We start from the raw sequence: 26,252 nt of genomic DNA on the forward strand, positions 1-26,252 counted from the left end.
ACTGAAGGAAATAAGGAACACAGGGGCAATTTCAGAAGAAACCAGTTTCATATGAAATGATGAGCTTCACATACATCGATTTCTGAGCCCCAAATAGTGAATGACATCCCAGAATGCCAGGAAGGCCTGTCCCTCCATCCACACTTGGTCTGAAAGCCCTGTCCTGGGTGTCAACATTAAGAATTCCAGAATCTCTCTGAATCTGAAACTATTAAGTTATAAAAACATGGCTAGAATAATTGTACTCTATTAAAAAGTGGTACTTATCAACTTACAAAATTCGGCACGCATTGGAGACATCGATTATTTGAGCAATGTGTGCTCACTATGGGGTAAGATACTTTTCAATTTTGTCAAAACAAAACAAAACATCAAGTCTTTGATGCTGGCATATTGGCCCCTTTCTTTTGGGTGGATTCCTTTTTGCAAGTGTTTCCTGCCCCAGATTAATCTGATATCCAAAGCACGTGTTATTGGAAGAGGTTTTGTCTATTTGTGCCCAAAACAGACTACTGAGTACATTATTAAGCAAACTTGAAAATGACTTGGATCTTTTTTAGGAACTCTCCAGATGTGTTGCCGCCTTTCAGCTGGGCCCAGCATTCTTGTCTCTGGTGGTATTAAGCTGGAGCCACAGGCATGTGGCAGACGCCATTTCACCAGTGGAACCACAGCTGAATGAGACGTAGATGGCACCAGTCATATTTAATATTAAGCTCAGCCTATGGATGCCAAGTCTGAATGACACTCATCACCGACCCTCAGCACCTTTTGAAAGGCAAAATGTGAAAACTGTAGGAAACTACAGACATAGAAACAATCAATACAGATGACAGTGTACAGATCATCACTTGGACACTCTGTTCTGCACTGATACTAAGGAAAAAGAGAGTGAGAGGATAGGAACTTATAACCACAATACCATCAGCAAGACCACAAACAAGCTACTGTATGTCAACAGAAGTCAGATACTAAGATAATTTTTTTTCGAAATGGAAAAACATTGACATTTTAAAAGAATATGCTAATATTTCTTGAGGATTAGTAACTAGTAGAAATCTTAGGCTGAACAGAGGGAACTGCTTAGCAGAAACTTCATGAAATTGATTTAAGTTTTACAAGGAATTAAGTTACAGTTTTTGACTCTGGACCATTAAAACCAACCATTCAGCCAAAAATGTATTTGGGATTTAACATTTTCTTTTGGAAAAACATCTCAAAAGTGACGTACCCTGGTCACTTAAAGGCTGTGAAACTCTATTTTAACAATATGATGGGGTCTACTTTCAACCAAAGCAAAGTTAATAATAATATGGTCTGAGATCAAGACTAACAAGGCATGTGGTTTGGTATCTACTTATAGACACTCTGGGAGTTGTGTGGTCTTTTGTGATAGCCATTGGGGCTGATTCTGAGATGGTGAAAGTAAGTTAATCTTCCGTGGTTGATGCCAGGAACCAACTCACATGCCCTGTTGTACTTAGGCAAACAATATCCCGCACCATAATGTGGAAATCTAGAAGCGTGGCAGAGCCAAAAATTCACTCTGAACAAACACAAGACTTCATCAACATTTGGAGCGTCAGCACTATGTTCTGGCTTGAGGAAGATGGCCAGCCTCAGTCCATCCGGCAGTTCTGACTGAGAGTCAGCTCGAGACTCCTTCCAGTCTTTTCTGTCGATCTCCATCCAGGCTCACACCATGGAGCTTACTCTGCGGCAGGGCCCTCAGTCAGCTGGACGGGCATGTTGTTGGTCAGAGGGCTTCTCCCACAACCAGCCCCGTGAAGGGGAGGGCAGACAGTCAGTGAGCCAGCAGGAGCAGGGTAGAGACTGGGGTGCTTCCTGTCAGGGGGTTGAGGAGGCCTGCGCAAAACTAAGAATTTTTTGCTTCCCCTCAAAAAAAAAAGCAAAAAAACCAGGCACACCATTTTACTCTCTATAAATTGAACGGTGACAGGGCAGTTTCAGAATTCCCTGCAAACAATATGGTATCTTTCAGGTTAGGAACTTCTACGGTGGCAGAGTAGATAGTTGTACGCAGGGTATCTTCCGCTGGGAGGAGAAAAAGTACTACTGAAAATTCAATCTTCTTAAAAAGCTCTTGTTCTTAGTAGCATGGTCCCATGTCTAGATGTTCACCATTAGTGGTTTCTTCCCTTAAAGTGGAGTGTCAGTCCACAGCCCAAGGAAGCCAAGAGTTCACCCTCTGTCCATGTTGCTAATGTGACAAATGGAAGGAAGAGCCGAGATGTAAAACGACAGACCTGCCTCTTGGTCAATGGATTTTCACATCGACCCCTTGTATTTTCAGTGCACTAAACTTAGATGAATAAAGTAACATACTTCCTCCTAATATGTTGTTTAAAATAATTATTGGTATACACATAATAAAAACTACCTAAAATACTTCTTTTCCTAAGAAAACTCATAAAATAGTGATGTGTCATATATACTCATTTCAACTTCAGTTTCCTCATCCGTAAAATTGGGCTAATAAGAGTACCTATGTCACTGGGTTGTTCAAGTAGTCCAAGTAAAACACTTCTCACAATATAGGTATTCAGTAATAGTTCAACTGATTTTTATTGTAGATTCACTATGTGCAAAAAATTGTGTTAGTGTTGTGATCATCAGCATTATTAGTCACTCCCCCAGGGAAGGACAAATCGTTTTACTGTCATCTGCAAATACTTTTGTCGTTCTAGAATGCTCTATTAGGGCTCTGAGGAAAGAGACAGCCTAACTTTTGGGGGATGATGGCTCTGGTGCCAATAACTATCAGCACGGAGAGTGGGGTTTAAGGTATGGAAGTGCTGCAGAGGGATATCAGGTCGGGGGGGCAGGTGCGTGTCGGGGAGGTGGGGTCATCTATCCAGAATGAAGAGGGAGAGATGCAGAAGACAAGCTTAATCTTATCACAGTGAGGAGAGTCTGGATGTGTTTTCTGGTGATGGAGAGAATGAACAGTGAAGAAGCACTGAACCACCACGTGTGTCCTTCGCTATGACCAGAGACCACCACTGTCTCTTTATCACCGAGAGGGAGTCCCCATGACTGAACGGAAGACCTGGTGCCCTCTAGGTCTGAAGGGTGGAGAGAGGACACCCTCTAGAAAAGCAATGAACATGGACAAGGGGGCAAAAAGCAGAAGTGCCCTAGCTCTAGGTCTTTTCCTGGGCTGTGAACCTCAGTTAGCCAGACTGTCTAGAGTTGCATTCCCATAGAGGTGTCTCTGCCCTTGGTCCCCCTGCAGGGCACCCACCATGGCTCTCTGCACTAGAGGTCTAAGAGGAAGCTTCCTTTGCCACAATTGCAACAGCTAATTACAGGCCCTCCTGGAGAGAGCACAGGGAGATAGCAATGGTCAGCAAGAGGCGCCAGGCAAGAGGAAGTTGGCCACAGAGACAGGCTCATGACTACTACACGGGACAATATCTAGAAAGCCTCCCAATAACGGCTGGCACACAGTAAATGCCACACTAGTGTTTGTTAAATAAATGGCACAGCTGCCTCTTCCTTGGAAACTTTTTAAGGAAGAGGCAGCTGGGTCACCCTGGATAGGGCAGGCTTTGCTTCCATTTCATCAAGGAAGGTGACATTTTTGTATTAGACCAGATATTCACCTGGCTCTTACAGGGGTGCCACAGATTGCTTCTCGGCGAGAGGAAGGAGATGTCAGAAGACAGAACCGGCAGAATCCCCAACCACCATTCATAACTTCTGTTCATTTGGTGTTATTTTCTTCCAATTCCAGTTTGTTCTCCTAAGCAGTGCATGTGCGTGTACGTGTGTGTGTGTGTGTGTGTACATGCTATAAACACATACATTTTGTGTAGTGTAAATGTAACATTTATCTGATTCTTCATTAATTGCTTTTCTGAGTATTTTCCAATGTCGTTAACATTCTTCAAAATAAAATTCCAGTGGACTCTTCATGTTTCATGTGTCACTGTAAAATCACTTAGCCTTCGCCTTCCCTCAATGAGAGCCAGTTCTTTTTCCCCTCCAGTTCCCTCCTCCAACAAAGAAGGGTGATCAGATACGGGGACAAGACTCATCTCCGAAGCCTTCGTTCAGTGGAGGCTCGGCTATGCTGGCCGCCATGCCCGGGGCAGGTCTTACTATTTCTGAATTACTGGGTCTGCATCTGGAAACAGATGAAGAGGATTTCCACCTGTGTTAGTTTCCTAGCGCTGCTCTCACAAGTCACCACACACCGTGGGCTTAAAACAACAGAAACTCCCGTCTCACAGTGCTGGAGACCAGAAGTCCAAAATCAGTGCGTCAGTTGGGCCACACTCCCCTCTGGAGAAAAATTCTCCCTGTCTCTTAGCTTCTAGTGGTTGCCAGCAATCCTTGGAGTCCTTGGTTTGTGGCCACATATCTCCAATCTCTGCCTCCATCCTCACAACCCTCCCTATGTCTGTCAAGTGCTCTCTCTATAAGGACACCAGTCACTCCCTAATGCAGTGTAACCTCATCTTAACTTGATGACACCAGTAAATACCTTATTTCCAAAATAGGGTCATATTCTCAGATATAGGAGATTTGGACTTCAACGTGTTTGGGGGGGACACAATTCAACTCCCAAACCTACCTAGCTGAGTTGAGAAGTGAGCCCAAGTCTGCTAAGTGTAACGAGGCACCCCTACTGGGAATAGTCACTTTGAAAGACTTCAGACCCCCAAGGAAGCAGTTTTAGCAAGGTATCACATCTTGCTGTTTGGGTGTGTGGTTATTGCGATGGGCTGCATGGGTTTCAGCTCTGAAACCAAGAAGGCACAATTGTACCGAAGCAGCATGGGGCCTCATGGGTCCTGAAGCCTGAGAAGTGGCCTTGTCAACTAGAGAGACTTCCAACTTGTGGAACCAGGCAGCCCAAGCAGAATCTACACCAGTGCTTCCTAAAGTTCTGGTTCCCCCACCCCTCAATCCATCTCAGTTTGACTTCTTTTGTAAACTTCCATTAAAACATATTAGAAAAATGATCACGGCTGTACCAAATTACCACAAAAGTTTCCAAATGCTTACTTTCAATTTCTGCCCTTATCTCGCCATGGGCTGGTAGCAAGCAGCGTGTGGACTGGCACTGGTCCAAGGACCACACTTTGAGTTGCAGGGCTCTCTGAAGATACAGGGGCCCCACTGGGACGTGCTACCAGATAAGACACGGAGGGGTGACGGAGTCCCTGCCCTGGTCTCATTCCAAGGGCACCCTGGCTCCTCTCCCCCACACCTGTGCCCCAGGGTTTTCCTTGAGTCACTTTCCCACTGACTTGTTTTCCTTTCAGCCTGGGCTTTAGAACCAACTTTCTGAGCAAATGGGGAGATTCTGGTGGCCGCGACACGGCGGCTCATATGGAATGTATTTAGAGGAGCGGAGTGGCTGCACGATTCTGAACGGGTTTGGGCCGCACGTGGCTGGAATTCCAGGGCTGGCTTTTGCATGCATTCGTCATCACACACTCCTTATAGGAGCCCTGCTACTGCCACTCCAGCAACTGTGGCCCAGACCCTTCAGTGGCTTCTCTCTCTTCGGTACGTCAGCTGAATGACAGCGCTCGCCAAGGAGGGCCTCAACCCTCCAGCCCGGAAGACCTCGCCACTGTCCTTGCACTATCAGGCAGAGACATTGCCCCCAAAGGGTCGCCTAACTACAAAAGAAACAGAGACACCTTTTCCCATCAAGGTAAACTGGAATGGCATCTTTGAATGGTCGTGCCCGCTGCCTCTGAATCATAGGAATGCCTTTTTATCAGTTTTTATTTAAATCCTCTCCCATTAGATACCCCCAAAATGGCACTGGTATGTCTTTCAGGTAATTTTTAAAAACATAGTATTTTGGAGACTCATTGTAGCAATAGTGTCCAGTAAAAACCCAAAGGGGTTTAATTAATGAATAACCAGTAATGAATCTTGTGTGTGTTTGCTTTGCTTTGGAAAACTTAGCAGTATATCACTTTAATCATGGATACTGAACCGTGCTATGGTAGTGTGGTTCACATCATGGCCAGACAGATATCACATGGAAATGTGTCTAACAGACCTAGTGAAGAGTGGTGAACACAAAACTGGCCAGAGGACTTGACGTTCAGGTAGTTAGGACATTCCCAGTTAAAGGCAATGCGCCGATTACCTGCCTTTAATGTCTCTTGTTTGAAAAAGTCACTAAAATGATAGGAAAGAATTATAATTCTATACAAGTTTGCAAAATCACAAGGACAAAGAGATGGAGAAAGATGCTGGTTGAAGACCTCACCAATTTCTGAAAGATGAAAAGCAGTTACAGGCATGCATCCAGCTAGCAGAGCAATGGAAGAGCTTTTGAAGTGTTGGCGGAAGGGGACAAGGATCAGGAGTGCGGGCTCACCCAGCCGAGCTCCTGAAGATGGAGAACCGGCAGTGGAGGAGCTCGGCTAGGGTTAGCAGCCTGCGTATAGAGCCACTTCCTCCCCGGACCGTGTGCTGCCCTGTGTCTTGCATTGCTCTCCCTCCCGTCCTGGGTGGGGGGCATTCTCCATTGCCTGGAGGCAGGTAATCTGAGAACCAGCCTTCAGAGAATTGGGGCTCAGGCTCCAGATGGATTTGCTAACCCAATGGAGAGAAAAGGCGATGCACAGGCAAAAATGTGTGGACCTTCAGCTCCCACTCAATGACAGCAACAGATGAACGCTCCAATCTCCTATTTGGTTTTCCTTCCATCCACAAAACAGATGTTTGGAGGATTTTTAGTGGGAAAACAGAACACATTCAGAGAAAAAGACCTAGATCATTAACAAATGTCTTTGCAACAAAGCTTATTAGTACTTGATCATCCTAAAGAGATGACTGCTAGTCAAAAGGTCTCACTTATCACACAGCAGTGTCCACCAACCCTCCTATGCCTTACCCTTAAGTCGAAAGACAGACCAAGGTCACCAGAGGAAAGCTTTCAGAGTGAAAAATGTGGTCAGAACCAACCAAAGCAGCCAAAAGGACACTGGAACAAACAGAGATGATGCAGAGAATAAATCTTTTAAAACAATCTCTATAATTTTCAGAGTTTTAAGGTGACATTATACCTAATAATGTCTATTATTATGTCTTCTGGACATAAGAAGAAGATAGAAGAAGATAAATGTTAAGCAAGATGAAAATGAGATTTAGTTCTTCACAAAGAGAAAATTCTCTTAGAATGATTGGAATACGAACCAAGGAACATTTTCCAAAAGGTTGGAAATGAAGACGGGGAAAAATATAATAAAACACATAAAAAGGATGAAGCTGGGGCTTTAAATATCTGACCACGAGTGGCATTCCAGAAATGAAACCGAGACAATGACAATGATAAAATCATCAAACAAATGAAATGAGGAAAATTCCCAGAAATGATAGATAGAGGGGGGGCGGAGTGGGGAGGAGAAAAAGAAGTGGGACAGGGGATGTAGGTGTGAAGAGATCCACACTGAGCTAAGTTGGTAAGCAGGCAAGATAGTGGAATACCAGACTTTGCAAACATTCAGTGACTCAAAAGACTATACCTCCCAGAATGGTTTCAAAGTCTCCTCCAAAGTTCACCTTGTAATGCACTGCCAGTTTAACAGTGCCGAGAGGTGAGGCCCTTAAGAGGTGTTTAGGCCATGAGGGCAGATTAATGTCACGGTTAAGTTATCTCAGGAAAGGGTTGTTGATCATCAGTCCCCTTAATTTCTCCCCACAGTGCTCTTGCCATGTGAAACCTTCTGCTCTGCCATAGAGCAGCAAGAAGGCCCTCACTAGACAGAGCCCTCTGAACTTGGACTTCCCACCTTCCAGAACCATAAGCCAAATAAACTTCTGTCATGTATCATTTACCAGAATACCAGTCTGTGGTATTCTGTTACAGCAATGGGAAATCAAATCTTCAAGTTCTCTTCCAGGCACCTTTTATTAGGAAGTAACATGGTAGCTCTTGAATTAAAATGAGTTTTGAGTCAAGAAAGAATCTGTGGGATTCAGAAAAGTGGTCAAGGAAAGTTGCAACAGAGGTATGTGGGCAGCTTAGTGAGTAATGAGTCCAAATTGAAGCAGGAGGATAGAGAACTCTGGGTGCAAGGGAGGGGAGGGTAGAGAGATGGAGTCAACATCTGACAATATTAAAATAGTACTAAAAATAATAATGGCACATATAAACATTTGATAGGCATGAATACATCTCAAATTTTTACAAGGACAATAAGAAATTCCAAGTAATTTGTGCAAGAAGTGAAACAAAACCATGAAGTGCTACTTGAATCAGCAGCAAACAAAATGTAGATAGTTGCAGTGATGTAGACAGGTTATGGGTATAAAATGTGGCCCTCACCATATTAGGAGGACAGAGCGGGCGAGTAGAGGTAAGGGTGATGGAATAAATGATGTCCTAAATAACTCATTCAAGAAAAAGCAGTAACAACTGGTGTGATGATCAAAAGACACAGCTGACTGTACTGAACGTGACCAGTTCTGCAAAATCGGGCTTCGCAGGGAGGGCTGGAACAGGAAATTGCCTACTATCGCACATCTTTTGGTACTATGTGATTTTTAAATACATGCATTACTCTAATAAACATAGTTAAAAATTCTAGGAACACGGGCTTTGAAACACAGTTCCAGTAATGCCTGACTGTGATAATGCTGAAAAGTCTAGAAGAACAGGGGGAAAGACCGGGAGGAGAACATCTGAAAATCCCCCTGGACAAGTAAAACTCTCCTCTCCGCATCAGTGGGAGTTACGTTGGCTTCCTGAATGGGCTTGTGGTCAATGAAATGAATGTGTCTAAGAGCTCACAAGAAACCACACCAAAAACAACACGGCGATGTGCACAGGTATGATCCCAGCATGTCACAATCAGGCACTATCTGCAAGATGGGAAAAGCTGGGGCGTTCGATGCTCATAAAAGTGTCTGAGACATTAAAGAAAAAATGCAGACCAAGAAATGATATTTCTATTTGAAAAAGATTGAGTTGGACAAAAATAGAAGCTTTCATTGTGAAGGGTTGAGTCACGCAAATGGAGGGACTGTGCTTCACCCCAGTGGGGGGTACATTTTATAAGCAAAGAATGCCACGGGGGGGCCACAGAGCCCTGGGCACAGAGACGGTTCTGAATCCTCTGTCTGGGGCTCTTTCCACATGACCACACTAATCCCTGGGTGGACAGGGACCTTGGTGACTTAGGCATTGTGAGAGCAGGAAGCTATGAAATCTTTTATAAAGATCAATCATCGACCTCTGGGGTCAGGTCTCTAATCTCTGCTCAAACTGCAGAAGCAGTTCAGCTTTGTGGAGTTAGCAGGAAAGTCCCCAACTTGAAATTCTGGGTGACTAATTCTACCCCCTAGTCTTACTCAATGTAAAGCCTATGACTATCAGAACAACTGGAAACCACTTATAGTAGAAGTGATTGAATTCTAAAGTAGAAGAAATTCACCTCTAAGCACAGAGGAGCATGGCTACACCACACACCCGGATGTCATCAGCCAGCTTTTCATTCGGGGAAATGAATCATGAGAGGAAAACTGCACAGTCCCAAGTCTGGCTGTGCCATGGAACCCGGGAGGCACAGGGGGGCATTTGGGGCTTTCCAGAGGCAAAGGCTGGGACCCAGAAGAGATTAAGGTGCATGGGTTGAAGGTGGGAATGGAAGAAAGCAGTCAGCAGGATTCATCCCTCAGTGCCCCAGGGACAGTGTTGGGGGACACAGACAGCTCAGGGCTGGGTCAGGCAGTGACTGGGAACAAGAGGGGAATCCATGCTGGTGAGCTTGGGAAATCTAGTCAGGCAGGGCACTGGTTGGCATCTGGAGATGTGAAGGGGACCCCAGGGGTCAGAGCAAGGCACACAGGGTTGGCAGAAGCCAATGCATGTCCAGGACTAGGGGGTGGTTGGGTCCCAGGTGGGGAGACTGGGAAGAAAGCAAGGAGGAAGGTTTCGATCACACAGGGGAGCAGAGGACCTGGGGGAGTTCCTGACATGCTATTGGTGGGCGAGAGCTCTTGGGGTGGTGGTCAGGACAGGAAGAGGGTGGGAAACGGGGAGGGTGACACGGCACTCTGGCAGCTGTGGCTTGGCCACTGGTTCTGGGAATGGTAGTAGTGACTCAGTCCTAGGTTGCCCCACAGGGAGTATTGAGGCTGCTGGTCCAGTTTCTGGCTCAGGCAGGGTAGTTACTTCTTCCTTCCTTCCTTCCTTCCTTCCCTTCCTTCCCTCCCTCCCTCCTTCCTTCCTTTCTTTTTCTTTTCTTTCTTTTCTTTCCTTCCTTTTTCCTTCCTTCCTTCCTTCCTTCCTTCCTTCCTTCCTTCCTTCCTTCCTTCCTTCCTTCCCTCCCTTTCTCCTTTTTCTCTCTTTCTTTCTCTTTCTCTTTCTTTCTTTCTTTCTTTCTTTCTTTCTTTCTTTCTTTCTTTTCTTTCTTTCTTTCTTTTCCCTTCCTTCCTTCCTTCCTTCCTTCCTTCCTTCCTTCCTTCCTTCCTTCCTTCCTTCCTTCCTTCCCTCCCTCCCTTTCTCCTTTTTCTCTCTTTCTTTCTCTTTCTCTCTTTCTCTCTTTCTCTCTTTCTCTCTTTCTCTCTTTCTCTCTTTCTTTCTTTCTTTCTTTCTTTCTTTCTTTCTTTCTTTCTTTCTTTCTTTCTTTCTTTCTTTCTTTTCCCTTCCTCCCTTCCTTCCTTTTCTTTCTTTCTCTGTGTAGTTTAGGGGCTTGAACTTGGGGTCTTGTACGTGCCAGGCAAGTGCTCTCCCGCTGACCTACATCTCTAGCCCATTTTCTCCACTGCTCCAGAGTTGGCAGACTGCAGACACTCAAACACATATTTACACTTGCTGAATGCATTTGTTGAATTTTTCTGAAAATCATACTTAAAAATAATACATTCCAGGTAATTATTATATTCAGTATAATAATTATTATAATTATTATATTCAGTGGGAGCAGGTTAAAGATATATTTAATAAGCTGCAATTTAGGCTTTCATAAAACAAACACATCCAGAGGCTCGTCCTTGTGGGGTGGGGATTCTGTAAGCTGAATAAAGCTATCAGCCTGGGGTCAGAGAGTGTCGTAGAGAAAAATGTTCTCTAGAAACTCCTAAGCTTTCAGGAGGTAAATTAGTATTTACATTGTGTTAATTCTTAACTATTGCCTAATAGCTGCAATTGAACAGTTATATGCTGATGCTTACATTTTTAAATGCTGTTTTAACAATCTAGCACTACTGTTCCCAACTTCCCAAGCACCCCAGGAGAAAGATATCAGATTTTCCAAATTACTGGCCTAAAATAATATGCTGGTGATCCTATAATGATTTCTTTTCTTTCTTTTTTTTTTCTTTCCAATGCTGGGGATCAAACCTGGGGCCTTGCACATGCTAAGCAAGTACTCTACCACTGAGCTATATTCCCACCCCCAAGGATGATTTCTGAACTTACTTTTCTTACTGAATAGAGACCACCTATAGACTTTATTTTTGAGCTTCCACCTCAACTGTGATATGCACTATAAATGCTTATTACCTGTTAACTTCTGAAATAGTAACTAAATATGAAGAATATTTTTAGAGGGGAGCAAGTTTATGGTGTTTTTTGGTGGTTCTGGTAATAGAAGCTTGAATGCATCTTCTGTCACTTTGGACAGTAGTGTTGTTGCATGGGATTTGGTAACTGTGCACAAGTTGTTGAGCCTTTTTGAAGTTTGGCTTCCTTGTTTAAAAAATGAGAAAAAGAATATTTGTTTCTTCAACTTCAGAAGATTCATTAAAGAGTCAACTGAGACCATCTATTTGAAAGAGTTTTAGAAACTTTAAATTGCTCTGCAAGTAATTATTACTTAGGAATTGTTACTGGTTTTGTGATCCACAACCATTACTGAGATATGACTGCTGCATAATAAGGACTTTGTTGTTTGAATATGAATGGATGCTATCTCACACACGCACACACACAAGATTCAGTTTCAACATTATTAGAATCTGAGTTCAGGATGCTGCTGCATAAAAGACTTTGTGGAAAATGTGATAGTAGATGAACCAATAGCAGAGTGGGTTCTTTAAACAACTTGATTAATTTAAATTTGAGTTTCCCTTGGCCATTACTGTGTCTTTTGAGGCTCGAGAGTATTTTTTGAGTTTTTGTTTTAGCTTAAAAGCAATAAGAAAGTAGGAAATAAAAATAGAAATGAGATAGAACTTGTTTAATCCAGGCTTTGCAGAATGATGGTATTTTAAAACTGTACATGTGTGTTCACCCATTATATAAACTCCAGCCTGCATATGCTGAGTTTGTATTAGGAAAACATTGGTACTTCCTTGGAAAAAATGGAGAGATGCCGCCACCTGCTGGACAAAGGTAATTATTGAATAACAGTGTAGTGAAGCAATGTAATTTGGGGTATGGAGAAGTTTTTCAAGAACTGAACCTTCAGTATTTTGCTTAAAATAAAAATAGGACCTTACTTAAAGAAACTCACCTTACAGATGAATTTAAGTGTGCATATTAGCCATTCATTTGCAAATGCGCCATTCCTTTGGAATTGGTTACACATATTTCCTTTTTAATAATTTACCAGGCAGCCCATAAATATCCAGTGAGTTTTCTACTGTGGCATCAAAGTTTACATTTGTAGTGAAAATAAGGTGAAAATTAATACTAAAGTAATGCTAGTGACTGAAAGTATTTAAAATACAGGGTATAAGGATTGGACATAAGAATTTTCAAGACCTCAAGGAAGGAGGAAGGAAAAGATTAATGCTAGTTCATACAGTTCCGTGTGTATGTGATAGGTGGCGCTATTGAAGGAAGATAGCTTGGTTACTGGCCAAGTCAAGGGCTTGGAAGAGGGAGGTTCATATGACTATTCTTATTACGAACATTCACATGTTCCTTGTCTTTCGTTACTTTGTTTATTTTGGCCTGTACCTCTACTGTGATTTTTGTTCCTTAAAGTAATGACTAGGAAAAATTTTAATAGCTTATAGCATGTCAATTTTTAAGAATTAGGGAGAGAGCCGGGCACGGGGAGCATGCCTATAATCCCAGCAGCTCGGGAGGTTGAGGCAGGAGGATCACGAGTTTAAAGCCCATCTCAGAAACTTAGCGAGGCTCTAAGCAACTCAGTGAGACTCAGTCTCTAAATAAAATACAAAAAAGGGCTAATCTTTTTATATAATCAATACACACCTGCACCCCCCCCCCCAATAACAGGACAAACACTAAAGAAAAATAGCCAATGGAGAATTTGCATATTAATTCAGTTTTTCGGATGGTCAGTTAGTTGATAATGATTAAGGGGCAAGAGATCCCTTAATATCTTACATTTTAGGGTTTTTTTCTCTCTGTTCTCTAAGCATACTTAATTATAATTTTCGTTTGTTTGTTTTTGCATTGCTGGGGCTGGAACCTGGGGCCTTACACATGCTAGGCAAATGCTCTACCACTGAGCTACTAAATTCTTTAATAAAGCACAGGAGTAATGATGTTAAGAGTGCTGAGTTGAGCCTTCAAATGCACAGATGAGGTGGTTCTGGTATGAAATGATGAATGTGACCTGCAGCTACTCTTCCTTGACCTAGCTGACACTGAGTTGAGATTTGTAGCTATGAGGTGACTCATCTTTGCAGATGTAAGATATACTGAAAAGCTGGTCAGGAGTGCAGATTCCTCTCCTGCCCTCTGCCTCAGGGACACAGAAACTTCCTAACAGAGACCATGGACTTGCTTGGTGTGCAATACTACCACAGGACAGTGTCATGAGAAGATGCCCAGGAGGCCACAAAGCACATTTTGTGGTGCGCATGCTCTGTGGCAGCCCAGAGCGTGATAGGTGATATTCAAAATATGTAACAACCTCTTCCACTGAGGGGTGGAATTCAGAGCAGTGGGCAGGGTCCTGAAGACCCCTCTGCTGCCATGATTCACTCCTTTTGCTACATCATTATTGAGAAGCAAGGTGGACTGGGCAACCAAGCGTAGCTTGAAGGTGGCAAGGGAGACTGAACTATTTAAACAGGTGGAACAGTCGCGCTGTGTTGGCCCTGGGCTGCGGAAGCCTTTTACCTGCTGCACAGGATACCAGATGTCCCTTGTTCTCTCCAGGGTATTTAATACACTGCTATGCCAAACTCCCAGGGGAAAAACCTTTGATTTACAGGTGGAAAGATTGCGGTTGAAGGCAAACGAGCGAATAATGATCCCATTTTTCAGAAATCTTTTCTATTTTGACGCATTTACAGATCATAGGATGAGGGTCACAGTTTCTGAGACCTCACATACTAAGTGGAGAAGCAGGATGTCAAGAGGAAATGTACCGACAGCAGCCAGGTAAGTGGACCTTCTGGGTGGTTTATATGTATTTAAGAAGCACCAGGACCCACATATCCTCATCTAAGTCACCCTGTGCTGGGTGAAGTCCTTCAGCCTCAGATCCCAGGATAGCTGATGCTGTGTGACATGGAAGGGGACTCTCATGGTGACTCACCAATACTCTCCCCAAACCCTGGGACAAGACTGAGTTCATTTTATTTGATAATGATGTGTTGCCAAAATTCAGTCAGCCTTTTATCTCATACTGTTTATTAAACACACAATGTATATTTTACACACACACACACACACACACACACACATACACACACTGTAAAAGATGAAATCAAAGATGAAAAGAACCATGGCTCATGCAAACCATTCACCTCCAATGTAGCCTAGCCTGGGCTAAGACCTCTCCTCACACAGAGCCGAGTTCATGTTGTCTGATGGAGCTAAAAATCACATGGCAGAGCTCTTTAGGTTCTTCGTATTTAAATTCTGTAAACTCCTTAAATTGCCTGCTATTGAAAGGGCAAATGAGGACCTAAGTTTCCAAAACCAGCTATTTAAGGTTTATTATGCTTCTAGCAATTCAAACCACACTTCCTGCTGAGAAGACACACCCGCCGGACACACCTTGAGGTTTCCTGCCTGTTCCTCCAAGTAGGTGAATTGGACTTTATCTCTGAGACAGACTAAGGCGGCACCTACTGCTGATGGTGGGCAGGGCCCCTAAGCAACAGGACTTAGGCTCTCCAGACAGAGACCAGTTTCCTTGAGCCTTGGTACCTTCCAGTGACACAGGCATGGCTGGCATTCCCTGCTTGTGTCTGTTGCCTTTGGGTGCCTTCCAAATGCTCTTTACTTTTACAAGGCAAAATGCCATCTGCAACCTCAGGACAAGACCAACCATTAACAGGTCAGCGAACAGGCTGCTTGTGGCAGCTACAGATTAAGGAGCCTAGAGAAGAAACAAGCAATGTTGTGTATCTTTCTTTCCAAGCTAAATAATGAGAAAACAGTGATGTATTTCTGAGAGTTATTATTTCTACAATGACACCGTGGGCTACCCTTGCAATTGCTTTGCCACCTTCCGTTTCTTGCTTCTACCTGGAGACCACTCAGGCACAAAAAACTCTAGACTGTATTTTCAATTTGCTACTCTATTCTGTTGCTGGCATTTTAAGTAGAGTGCCTTACACAATGGCAGGTAGGCTACTACTTCCTGATCAGCTACTTCCTGATAAGAATGACTCTCTCTCATGCACACACATCTCCATCCATGGACTCCAGCTGTGTATATGAGGACCCGCTTGTTCACCCAGCAACATGCTCAGGACAAGGTTGATGGAGAATGTCGCCAATGTCATTTTCCACGAGGGCAAATGGAAGAAGACTAAACATGGTGGGTTTGTGTTTGGACCTGGAGCTCAGGGTTTTAGAACCAACAGCTCATAGTTCTCACCTTCCTCTGCAAGCCAGGGGAACCGCCCCTTGGGAACACAAAGATCATGCCACTCCTTCATTCCCAAGTCCTTCTCAAGGTGTGCGACCCTTGAAAAGAAACAGATTTCCCTGGGGAAGGGCTTGCCTGTGGGTGGAGTTACCTGGGTCCTTGTAGATGCTGAGCACACCCTTGAAGTAATGAGGTAAAAATCTTTCCAGTAAAAGCAGCACATCTTCCAACTCCTCCAGAATGCCCACGAGCAGGAAGTTTTCATTCACGTTCAGCTTTGCACGTTCAAGGGCCCACTCACCAGGCTCCCTTTATGGAGATGAAAATCATTTTGAAATCAAAGATTCGTTTTTGCAAGGCAGCAACACCACCCAGAAAGCTCACAGCTACCTGCCCCCACCCCTTGATTTGTGTAACTGCAAATCCCATTTCCTTCTAGGACCAGCCCACCCACAGGTCCACAGCCTGCCTTGGCTAGTCCCTCCTCGGTTATTTTCACCTGTGCTTAAGGTCCAGGTCCTTCCTTGAACGGAGTGAGCCCTGCCTACATATTTATTGAAAGACAAATACAAACATGGGCATTTAGGTCCTGACAAACGTTGATCTGGGATGATCAGAAGCACAGCTTTTTATTAGAAGGACCAAACTGAACAATAAAGAAGTTCGAAGTTTAGAATACGAAACTTACTGACACTGCATTTCTAAAGAAATCAAAACAAGTGTCCAGTCATGCCTGCTAACTGTCTTATTCTTTTAAAGAATTGAAAAGGAAAATCTTTTTTTTTTTTTTTTAAATTATTAATTACAGAAGGGAAAATCTCCTTTGTAGACCAAATCTCTGAGCCTCTGGGTCAGCATTTATATAAGCAAGAAAAGTCAAGGAGCTGGGTTCCAGGCCTGGTTGTCACTTACCACTTGGAGAAACTTGAGCAAGCCAAGTTCTCTTTTGAAAAAGTGTAGTAATGATGCTTACCTACCCCTACAGAATCGAAAAGGTGGAACAAGATAATGTCTGGAAGTTCTGAAAAGCATCACTAGTGTGCCAGATCCAGCATCATGAGTACTCCGCGTGAGGTTAGGAAATAGGCAATTCGAGAAATATTTTAGGGGTTCGAATCATGATTCATTGAATAAGTATCTCCATTGTGATCAGAAAGTGAGTCATCTGGTCACATGTCTTCCCAGTGTCCGAAGCAACGAGGATGAACTGGAAAGTGTTTATGATTGGGTGAGCACGTGTGGTGGGGGGGTGGCTGAGCTCAGGATGTGTGTCGTGAAGCAGAGACTGACACTGCTGGGCCCAGAATTCAGACCCCAGCAGGTTCTTGCATTACCGGAGCTAAACAGCGCAGCGCCAGGACCCACCTAATAACTACGCAGAACTCACAGCAGAAGCAATAAAGCGCCATGAGTGGGTGGCAGTCTAGGCCCAGCTGTTCCCCCTTGCCTCTTTAGGGACACGAGAATGCTCTAACCAACGTTCCCTTTTGGGGACAATGTCCCTTCTGGTAACAGTCTTTATGTCCCATGAAGCAAAGATGATGGCTCCCTGCGGCTGCTGTTTCTTCTCTGGCTACAGACATTTGTCCAGTCCCGGGTTCCCACCGTAGCTACGCCGGAGCCACCCACCGGGAGGCTCAGGAATGCTTGCACCGGCCTCAGAGCCTGCAGTTAGCTGAGGGTTCTGAACAAGTTCCCCAGGGAGGCTCTGCAGGAGGTGGCACAACACACTCCGAGGGTGCTGGCTCCCTGCTAAGTCACTTTCTAAAGAAGGTCACGCATTCCAGTAGGGCTGACAGGACTGCGGCTCTCTTTCTACCAAATCTGTTTCATGAGAGAGACACCACTGAATTCTGGGTGTGGATTTCCAGGGTTTCAGACCCAGGAAACATGCCAGGGACAGCTGTTGGTTAAGTACAGTCACCACTGTGGTGCAGATGCCCCTGTCTTGGGGACTGAGTGGTGACAACCATGTTTTAGGTATAAAAAAGGTTCTGGATGGAATTCTGGTTACACAGCTGTACAAGGTGGTCCCAAGGCCTCTGTCAAAGTCTCAAATGACATCTTGGAAGAGCAATAGTAAGTATGAACTCTATTCCAGAAGGTTGAGAGGGCAGGATACAGAAGAGTCCCACAGAGTCAGTCTGGTGGTGTCCTGCCCTCGTGCAAATAAGCCGTAAGCTTGTGTCTTTACCTGCATCGGGGATGCTGTCCACAAAAATACGGAATGATGTAAAATAACCTGGGGTTGGAACACTCAGGGTAGTTTTCAAGAATGCACTCATTGATATCCTAGAAGAGAAAACAGCAGTGAGATGCCTCACGGTCTCTGCAGTAGTTTGTTGAATCCCACACATTAGAAGAAAAATGAATACTTAAAAGGCAAGGGCAAGCTTTGGATGGGGGCACAGAATTCACAAACTTCCTGAGAAAACTTCCTTTATGCCTCCCAACACCTGGTTTAATTGACCAGGTACACATATGGCCCCAGGTCAGTTCAGAGGGCACCAGTTCAGTGGACTACACCGCATCTCTACCTTCAGGGTTCAAAGGCTGAGCCTGCATCACAAGCATTGTGAGAATAATCTACCCAACAAGATCTGCTATGGCCCCAGCAGTTACCAGCCAATCAGTAGGTGCATAGCTGGTACTTAATAAATTTAGCATAACTTAGTTCTTAATAAGTTCTGACTTAGTTACATACCAGGAAGGGCAACCCTGTAGAAATGAATTTCCCTGTGTATCCACACAGTCAAGGAACAATGATTGAGTATCTGCAATAGTCTCATAAAGGGCTTGCACAATTCAGAGGGGTTGCAAAATGATTTCTAAGGTTTTATTTGATTAGAAAGTGACAAGGTATTTGTCTAGGAGCATCCTCTCACTTTCAAAGGCAGCAGTGTGGTACCCAGATTTTCTATTCTTAAGTGAGGTTGAACTTGGTGTCTCTGTTAGCATTATGGGAACTTGAAATGTCTTGGGGCAGGTGACTAGGCGGGCTCAGAAGTCACCGTTCTCAAGGCAGACCACACTAGATAGCCTAGAGGAGACACACCTGGTTCTTTTCTTAGGTGTTTCTAAGGAGAACAGATATCCTGATTCACTCAGGAACCAAGTAGCTGTGGATGTTTTTCCAGGGCCAGCGTTGGCAAGACAGGTTAAGGGTGAATACTACTCCCAAACATGGTCAGTGACATTTATGAGTCAACAGAAGTCACTGTTTCTGATCTGATTGAGGCAGGTGATTAGCTATTAAAATATTTTCAGCTCAAGCTGGCAATGAGAAAAATATAATTTTTTTTTTTTTTGACAACACTTTCTTCCCCTTTCCCTCCTCTTGGGTTCATGTACCAAGTAAATCACAATTACAATAACAAATTCAACCAGAATCAACAGAATTAGCAAAACACACTCGAGTGTACTCAAGCACTTGAGTTTACGACAGGAAGTAGCAGAGTTGTAATTAACAGACAGTAAGTAAGGGCATAAAGGGACAGGAGAGAGCCAGGATGTTGGCCCAGGAGCAAGAGAGGAAGCAGCCACTACTTCCACTCCCCTGAGCCTGCCCTGACTCTGTACCTGCAGGCCCAAGCCTGGAGGCTCCAGGGACTGCTGGGGACATCAGCTGGTTGGTGAAGGGGAGGGCAGAGGAGTTTATTTTCCTCCTGAATTCACAAATATACTCAACAAGGTCAATTTATGGGAAGACATAAATTTCTAGTTTAAAAAATGCAATTAACCATTCTTCTTCTCTTGGACCAAGGCACATCCTGGGGGACTTCAGAGTTCCCTCTGAGCCCATTATGTTGATGAATGGTGTTCCTCCCCACCTGTGCTATGGAAATGCTACAGAAAGATGTAAATAAAAGATGGCTCAGACGGAAGGTCAGACAGAGGCAGACACCCCATGTGTTCCGTTGCCCACAGCTTAGCCACACCAACAGGGAAGTTGCTTTGTGGACCAGGGCCTTCAGGAGTCTGCTCCTGGCCACTCACACAGTCCACTTCACTGGGACTGAGACCATCACTGTGTGCCACTTCAGTTTCCTGGTGGTCTCATGCAGCTGCCCTCCAGTGTTGGTCTGCCAAGCTCTGCCTCTCCCATGGCCTCTCAAGACCATTCTGGCCCTGGTGTTCCCCCAGTGCTAATGAGTTTTATACCTGGTGTAAGGTTTGCTTACAATTACCTTTTTTTATACTGAACTTCTCTATGTATTTTAAAATGATTATGCAACTTCACTCTTTCTTTTCATGCAGTGCATCTAGGGTAAGATTATTTAAAAGTCTTTCAGACTTAGTTAAAATTTTTTCTGAAATTGTCATCATGGTGGTAATTCCGAGCCAACTTGCCTGCCTGCATTTCATCTAGGATTTGCTCCTCTGGATCTTGGCACGTGCCATGCACCCCCCTACAATGCCCTCCCCTGTCCAGGCTTCCCTCTGTTAAGATTAGGATTTAATATAAGCCTTTACTCTGCTCATATTCTTACATCATTAGGGAAATAGTGAGATAGGTTAAGTGAACACTGCAGATAATTATGATAATCCTTTCATAATAATAATTATGAAATCAGAAATTTGCTATTTTTGTTATATCATAAATGCAATTAAAAAAAAAAAAACAGTTTAAAGCAAAAGCAGCCAGAATTCACTATGGTGGAACTTTTGACTTACTGTATCACATCTTACTCTCTACATAAAGTCATATAACAGTGACATAAAAGCACATTTCCACTGTGGATTTAAAATAGATTTGGGAGCCAATCTTCACACCCTAAGAATATAGACATTAGAGAAAAGTTGAACGGTGAAGGACATGATGAAGGACAATTTCCTGTGCTGGCTGTGATAACTGGGTTAGAAATGGGAGAGAGAAAAATTACTGAGTGTCATTCACCACGGAGGCAGTATTGAATCCTTGATCCACAGGTGGACCATGGTAATCAGAGTACGGATTTGATGGGTCAGTCAATTTAGATAAGTGGAACGGATGTGGGCCCAGCTAACTTTATTGCATCACACTTGGCCTCAAAAGCCTTTTTTGAGCCTTGTAAAGAATTTTGAGCCAGAACCAGAAGAGTCAAGCAAGACTTTTTAGTGAGGCTTAATGGACTGGAAAGTGGCAGGTGGCCAGATACCCTCATTCTCCCATTCCCTGCTCCTGCCGGGCCTCAGTCAAAGATGACACATTCTTTCTAACAGAGATGGGAAATGCCCTTCAGAATCCTTCTTAACACAGCCCTCCAGAAAGCAGCACCATAGCTAAAGTAGCACCTTGCCCTCCCTACTGTGGTTGCTGGAGGGTTAATATGTGCAGCCTCTATTTTGGTGGTTTTGGGGTTCTTTATACCACTTCTGAGTTTATGGCTGTGTGTCTGATGGCAGGAATTCAGAGAAAGACTTTCTGGATAAGTGAGGGCTATCACTCCATTTTTTTGTAGCCAGTATCCTTATTCACTGGGGCCTAATCCAGTGAGTTCTTAAATCTTGAAAGGGGGACACAAGGACATTCTTTTGCATTCCAAGATTCAGAAATTAAAGTTTCTACTGAATTAAATTAAATAAAAACTGTAGTGGCAGTTTTTGTCCTGAAATGATAATGAGGAGGATCAGTCTGGAATACAGCTCAGTTCCCATTAGGTTTCAGTGGGCCCTTTTCTATTAACTGCAATAAAATTTATCAAGCATTTAGGGTGACTGTAGGCAGGATTCTGTGAAAGATGTAAATGGTACTCTCCAGAAGCATCCTTGCATTTCTTCTTTCTAAATACAGCATTAATAAAACTGGGAAACAAGGCCTGGCATTGAGATCAAGGGGTTTGGGTGCTTTTCAAAGTATGTGGAGATCTCCACTATGATGATTTTCATAGAGAAACTAGAAAATGTGGGGAGCCAAGTCAAAGAAAGATACCAACATGCATGTGGAGTCAAGTTGGCTAACAGACGAGGGTAGCTTCCATTTTTATGGTGCAATATTTATCACAGTAGTGTTTTAAAAGATAAAAAATTATAAACAAATTATAGCAATCAGGTAAATGGTGATATATCTGGCTATGAATCATTATGGTCATCAAAAATGTTTATAAAGCATATGTAACTATAGAAAAAACACATCTGAGAAAATCAGGGTAAAATTACATATATACTGCATTTTTAAAAAAAGATCTGCCTTTTAAAAATATTCTGGAAGAAAATAAACCAAGATTATTTACAAAGGTTGTGTTCAAGATGTGGGATTATGGATTCCAATCCCTCTTCCCCTGCTTTTTTCTTCTTTTTAAGCCTCAAAAATCTAATTTAATGCCTAGGTTGATTACTGAGCTTTATATAAGATTTCATTTGGTGTAAAAGTCCTAAATCTGAAAATCACGACTCCAGGCTGGCAAACAGGGACATTTGGGTGGCCCGCATGGCCTCCTCCCGTCTCCACTTCTGCCCTGTTTCTTAGTTACAGGCCTCCCGGCTACTCACTGCTGGCCGTTGAGGTCGTGTGTGGCTGCCTGTGTCTGAGCCTATCTTAGGAGCTTCCTCAGTCCCCCGAGTTCTAGATTCTAGGACAGGGTCTTCTGATTTGCTTACCTGGGGAGTAGTCTTACTCCTGAGTATCACTGTCACCGGGCTCAGATAAGTTCATGAGCTTATCTCATGAACAGCGCCCTCTCCTGGACTCTGGGCCATTGCCCTTCACCACGTCACTTGTGCTTCTACTTGTCCACTACCACTTTGTCAACCTGCCCCAAGGGGGACATCAGGTTCTGTATTCCAGCCAGTGTGCCTATGTTATGCAAGCAGGTAGATCTGATTACAGGGCCCAGGAAGCCTGACCTCAATGACTGGCTCCTAACTTGCTCCTGTGATTAGAGCACCTTTGGAAAAGGTGTCTCTCTCCTTTGATTTATTATCCTGGCTACCTACTCCTTCAAGGAAGTAGTTACCAGTCGGACTCGGTGGGGCAGACCTGTAATCCCAGTGTCTTGAGAGGCTGAAGCAGGAGAATCTCGAGTTCAAAGCCAGCCTCAGCAAAGTCGAGATGCTAAGCAACTCAGTGAGACCCTGTCTTTAAAACAAAATACAAAATAGGGCTGGGGATGTGGCTCAGTGTTGAGTGCCCCTGAGTTCAATCCCCAATGCCAAACAAACAAACAAACAAAAAAAAGAAAGTAGTTTCCAAGCCCGCATCAACATGGGAAAGAGGAGGTGTCTTATGCGTATAAAAGCATAAAATGTTATGTAGTATCTATATTGTTAGTGCCAAAAAATATCTTCTAAAAACACAAGGAATTTTTTTATTGAAAAGTTATTATAATTTTGGTTTATAATATCGCTATTGAGCATTGTCAAGTACTTCAATCCTAGATTATTTCAGTGGTCATCATCCATTATGAGCTAATAGAAGTCTTTTGAGCCTATGAAAAGCTGGGCCACCAGCCTGGCCTTCAGGTGGAATCACAGGTGGGGTGCTGGGCTGCCTTCCTGAATTCAGTTCTCTGAGCCTTCAAATCCAATGCCATTCCAGGCTCCAGCACAGGAAGGGCTCCAACTATGCAAAATTTTGCCAGGCTGTGTGGTTATTTTATTAGGTAAATAAATGTCTACAGATTTTAGTTTGAAACCACTGAACCCAACCCAGTTTTGTACAAACATTTTCAAAGGAGAAAGTGGAATATATTATCAGTCACTAGCTCTCATAATTATAGTGTTTTTGGCTAAGGATCATTTTCCTTCTGCATATAACATCTGGAATATTAGCACAAAGGATGTCTTTAAACAGAGGTTAGCCTCAGTAGAACTTATTTAAAATACCATTAGATACCCTAAATTCTATACCAAGTGGGACATTAAAAAGGGGACCTTCCTAAGGGAAGGTTCGTTCATCTTGGCAAAAAAATTGGGGACATAAACTTTATAGAGTCATAAATCATAAAAAATGAATTCAGGGATTGGTTGGAGGAATACTGAAGGAAAAAGAGGTGGAGGAGGGTGGTTAGTTCTTTAATTCCGTGAATTAGAAATGAAACTTCACCTGGAATTCTAACTTCAATTTTTCAACTAGAACTTCTGAATACAGCTTAATCTATGAGGTCACAATATGACCTTGTGCTATTGCATTTCAGAGATTCTAAAATTTGGGTGGGTCAAAATCATTTGGTCATTGCATTTAAACAATTCAAGCTGAAATCTTCAACAAACCCACGCCAAAATCCTTTTATATTTTATATTATGAGTTAAGGCATCTACTCTTATAATCCATCATGTTAAGCACCCTGGTCTCAAAGAGCTGACGAATACTTGTGCCTGTCTTCCTTTATTTGTAGGTTATAATATGTAACCATGCTGACATTTATATGGAATATCACCTTGTAGTTGGTTCCCTTTATTTTTATGTAGCATCTTCTTAAAATTAATGCTTTTACCGTATATTATAAAGTATCTCATTAATATTATGACACTACTTTTATTTTGGGTTTTTGTTGGATTGTTTTGCAGTGCTGAGGATCAAACCCCAGTACTTGCCTGCTAGGTAAGTGCTCTAGTACTGAGCTACATCCAGCCCTCTTTTAGTTTTAAAATGGTGATTTTCCCCATTCCATTATTTCCGGTTTCTCTCTTTTCAATACATGAAACTTTTTTTTAAGAGATGAATTTAATCACTTAGTTTTACGATGATTATTGAAAAATCATAAGGTAAGACGATGGCATCTTACTTTTTGTTTTTTTTCATTGCTGTTTTTGTTATTTTTCTCTGCATCTGTTTTCTCTTTCCAGGTCTTCCGCTGGTTTAATAGTTTTTAATAATACCCCTTCCCTTTCCTGTTTTCCTTCACAAAAAATTATATTTTTATTCTTTTCATGATCACCCATACATTTTTTTAACAATCTAAGATTTCTTTTCAACTATATGATTTTTTCAGTTCAAAAAATAAAAACAATGGTGCTTAAATACTTTCATGACTGCGAGGTTCTGAAAAAGGGCACAGAACTCTTAAAATTCAGTCATAGATGGTCAGAAAGAGGAGTGCATGAAAAAGTGTCCTAAAATGTTTAGTGTTCAGCTTGACTTATTTTTTTCTAAAAAAAGTCCAAGACAATTTGTTTTCTCTGTACTCCAAATCTGAGGATTTTTAGTACCATCTATTAAACACCCACTACCCCCATCTCACTATTGTCTAATTTTAATCTTTTTCAACACACAACTGTTTGAACACTCGACAGATTTTAATCAATGGTTCAGTTCACCACTGCTTCTTATACCCTATGCTTCCCCTGATTTTCCCCATAATTCATCTTCAATAGTAATTTTAATGAAGTCAGTAAGTGGTAAACTCCATTGTTCCATGTCTGGAAAAGATCTGTGGGGTGGATATTTAGCTGGGAATAAGATTCGAGGTTGATTGTTATTTTCTCTCAGCAATCTGCAGATAGTACTCTATGGTCATCTGGTACCTACCGTTGCTCATGAGACGCGTGCCACCGATCTAATATCGTTCTTTCCCTGGTCATCTGCATCTCTTCCTTTTCTGTGACATTCTGCAATTCACTTTGAAGTGTTCAGATTTACATTTAGCTTTGTTTATTCTGTCCAATATTCCTGGTACACTTTTAGTCAGAAGATCAATATCATTTAGAATATTTCATCCTTTAATTGCTTCAAATATTGCTTCCCTACCTCTTCTCCAATCTTTTCTCTGGATATCCCCTTGGGTGACTATTGGAACCTTATAATCTTTCTTCCTTATCTCTTAAATACTTCTTCTACCCACCTATCTATTTTTGTCTTTCTGATTTATCTTCTTGGTGAATTCCTTACATCTAATTTCTAATTCACAAATGTTCTTTTTTACCCTATTTCTAAAATTTCAACGACTATTTTTCATTATAAGATTCATAATACCTTGGAAATACCCTCATGTTCTTGTTTCATGTCTCTGTTTGTTTTGTTAAAGTGGAAGTTATTTTTTTATATTTTCAAACATCTTATTTTAAAGACTGTCACATTGTTTCTTAAATTCATCTTAAGTAAATTCATGTTCCAATAGATTTTGCTGCTGTGTTTCTTGGTATTAGTTTTTTTTCATGTGCTTTGGAATCTTTGGTCTGTAGGCTCATTCTATGTGGAAGATTCGTTTCCGCCCCCACCCTCTGTACCCTGGCCTCCTTCCTGTTCCTGTTCCTCTCTTATTCCCTCTGTCCTTCCCTTGCAGTTTTGTGGTTACTTTTGTCTGGACTCCTTAGTCCAGAACCAGGTCTCACATGTACTCCTCATCCAATGGCGACAGTGAGAATACTGCAGATCTAGTTACAAAGCAGCAGATGGTTTGGTTCACTGACTAGTTATGAGTCTGTGGTTTTGCTTCCCCACTTCTCTAGGTCTCCAGCCTCTTATAAAGCCACAGTCCCAGGCACTAAACAAGCTGCTGTGATGTTCAACTTCCTTTGCTTCTCAGTGAGAGGAAGTATGGCTCTCACCTGGGCCTTGGTTTGAAGCTATGGCCCACGTTAACA

The 26,252-nt window shown here is 42.8% G+C and overlaps 1 protein-coding gene across 1 annotated transcript in view; it reads right to left on the minus strand.

Annotated features, from left to right (window-relative positions):
* Nucleotides 1–26,252, minus strand: part of Ust (uronyl 2-sulfotransferase) — a 268,302-nt gene that overhangs the window by 29,036 nt on the left and 213,014 nt on the right. The window contains exons 6-7 of the mRNA XM_047558190.1: nucleotides 17,944–18,041; nucleotides 15,901–16,058 (exon numbers count right to left, since the gene is read on the minus strand). Of these exons, the coding sequence (XP_047414146.1) occupies nucleotides 15,901–16,058; nucleotides 17,944–18,041 (256 nt within the window). The remainder of the gene's footprint in view (nucleotides 1–15,900; nucleotides 16,059–17,943; nucleotides 18,042–26,252) is intronic.

The sequence above is a fragment of the Sciurus carolinensis genome, chromosome 7 (assembly GCF_902686445.1).
Source record: "Sciurus carolinensis chromosome 7, mSciCar1.2, whole genome shotgun sequence".
NCBI classification, from domain to species: domain Eukaryota; kingdom Metazoa; phylum Chordata; class Mammalia; order Rodentia; family Sciuridae; genus Sciurus; species Sciurus carolinensis.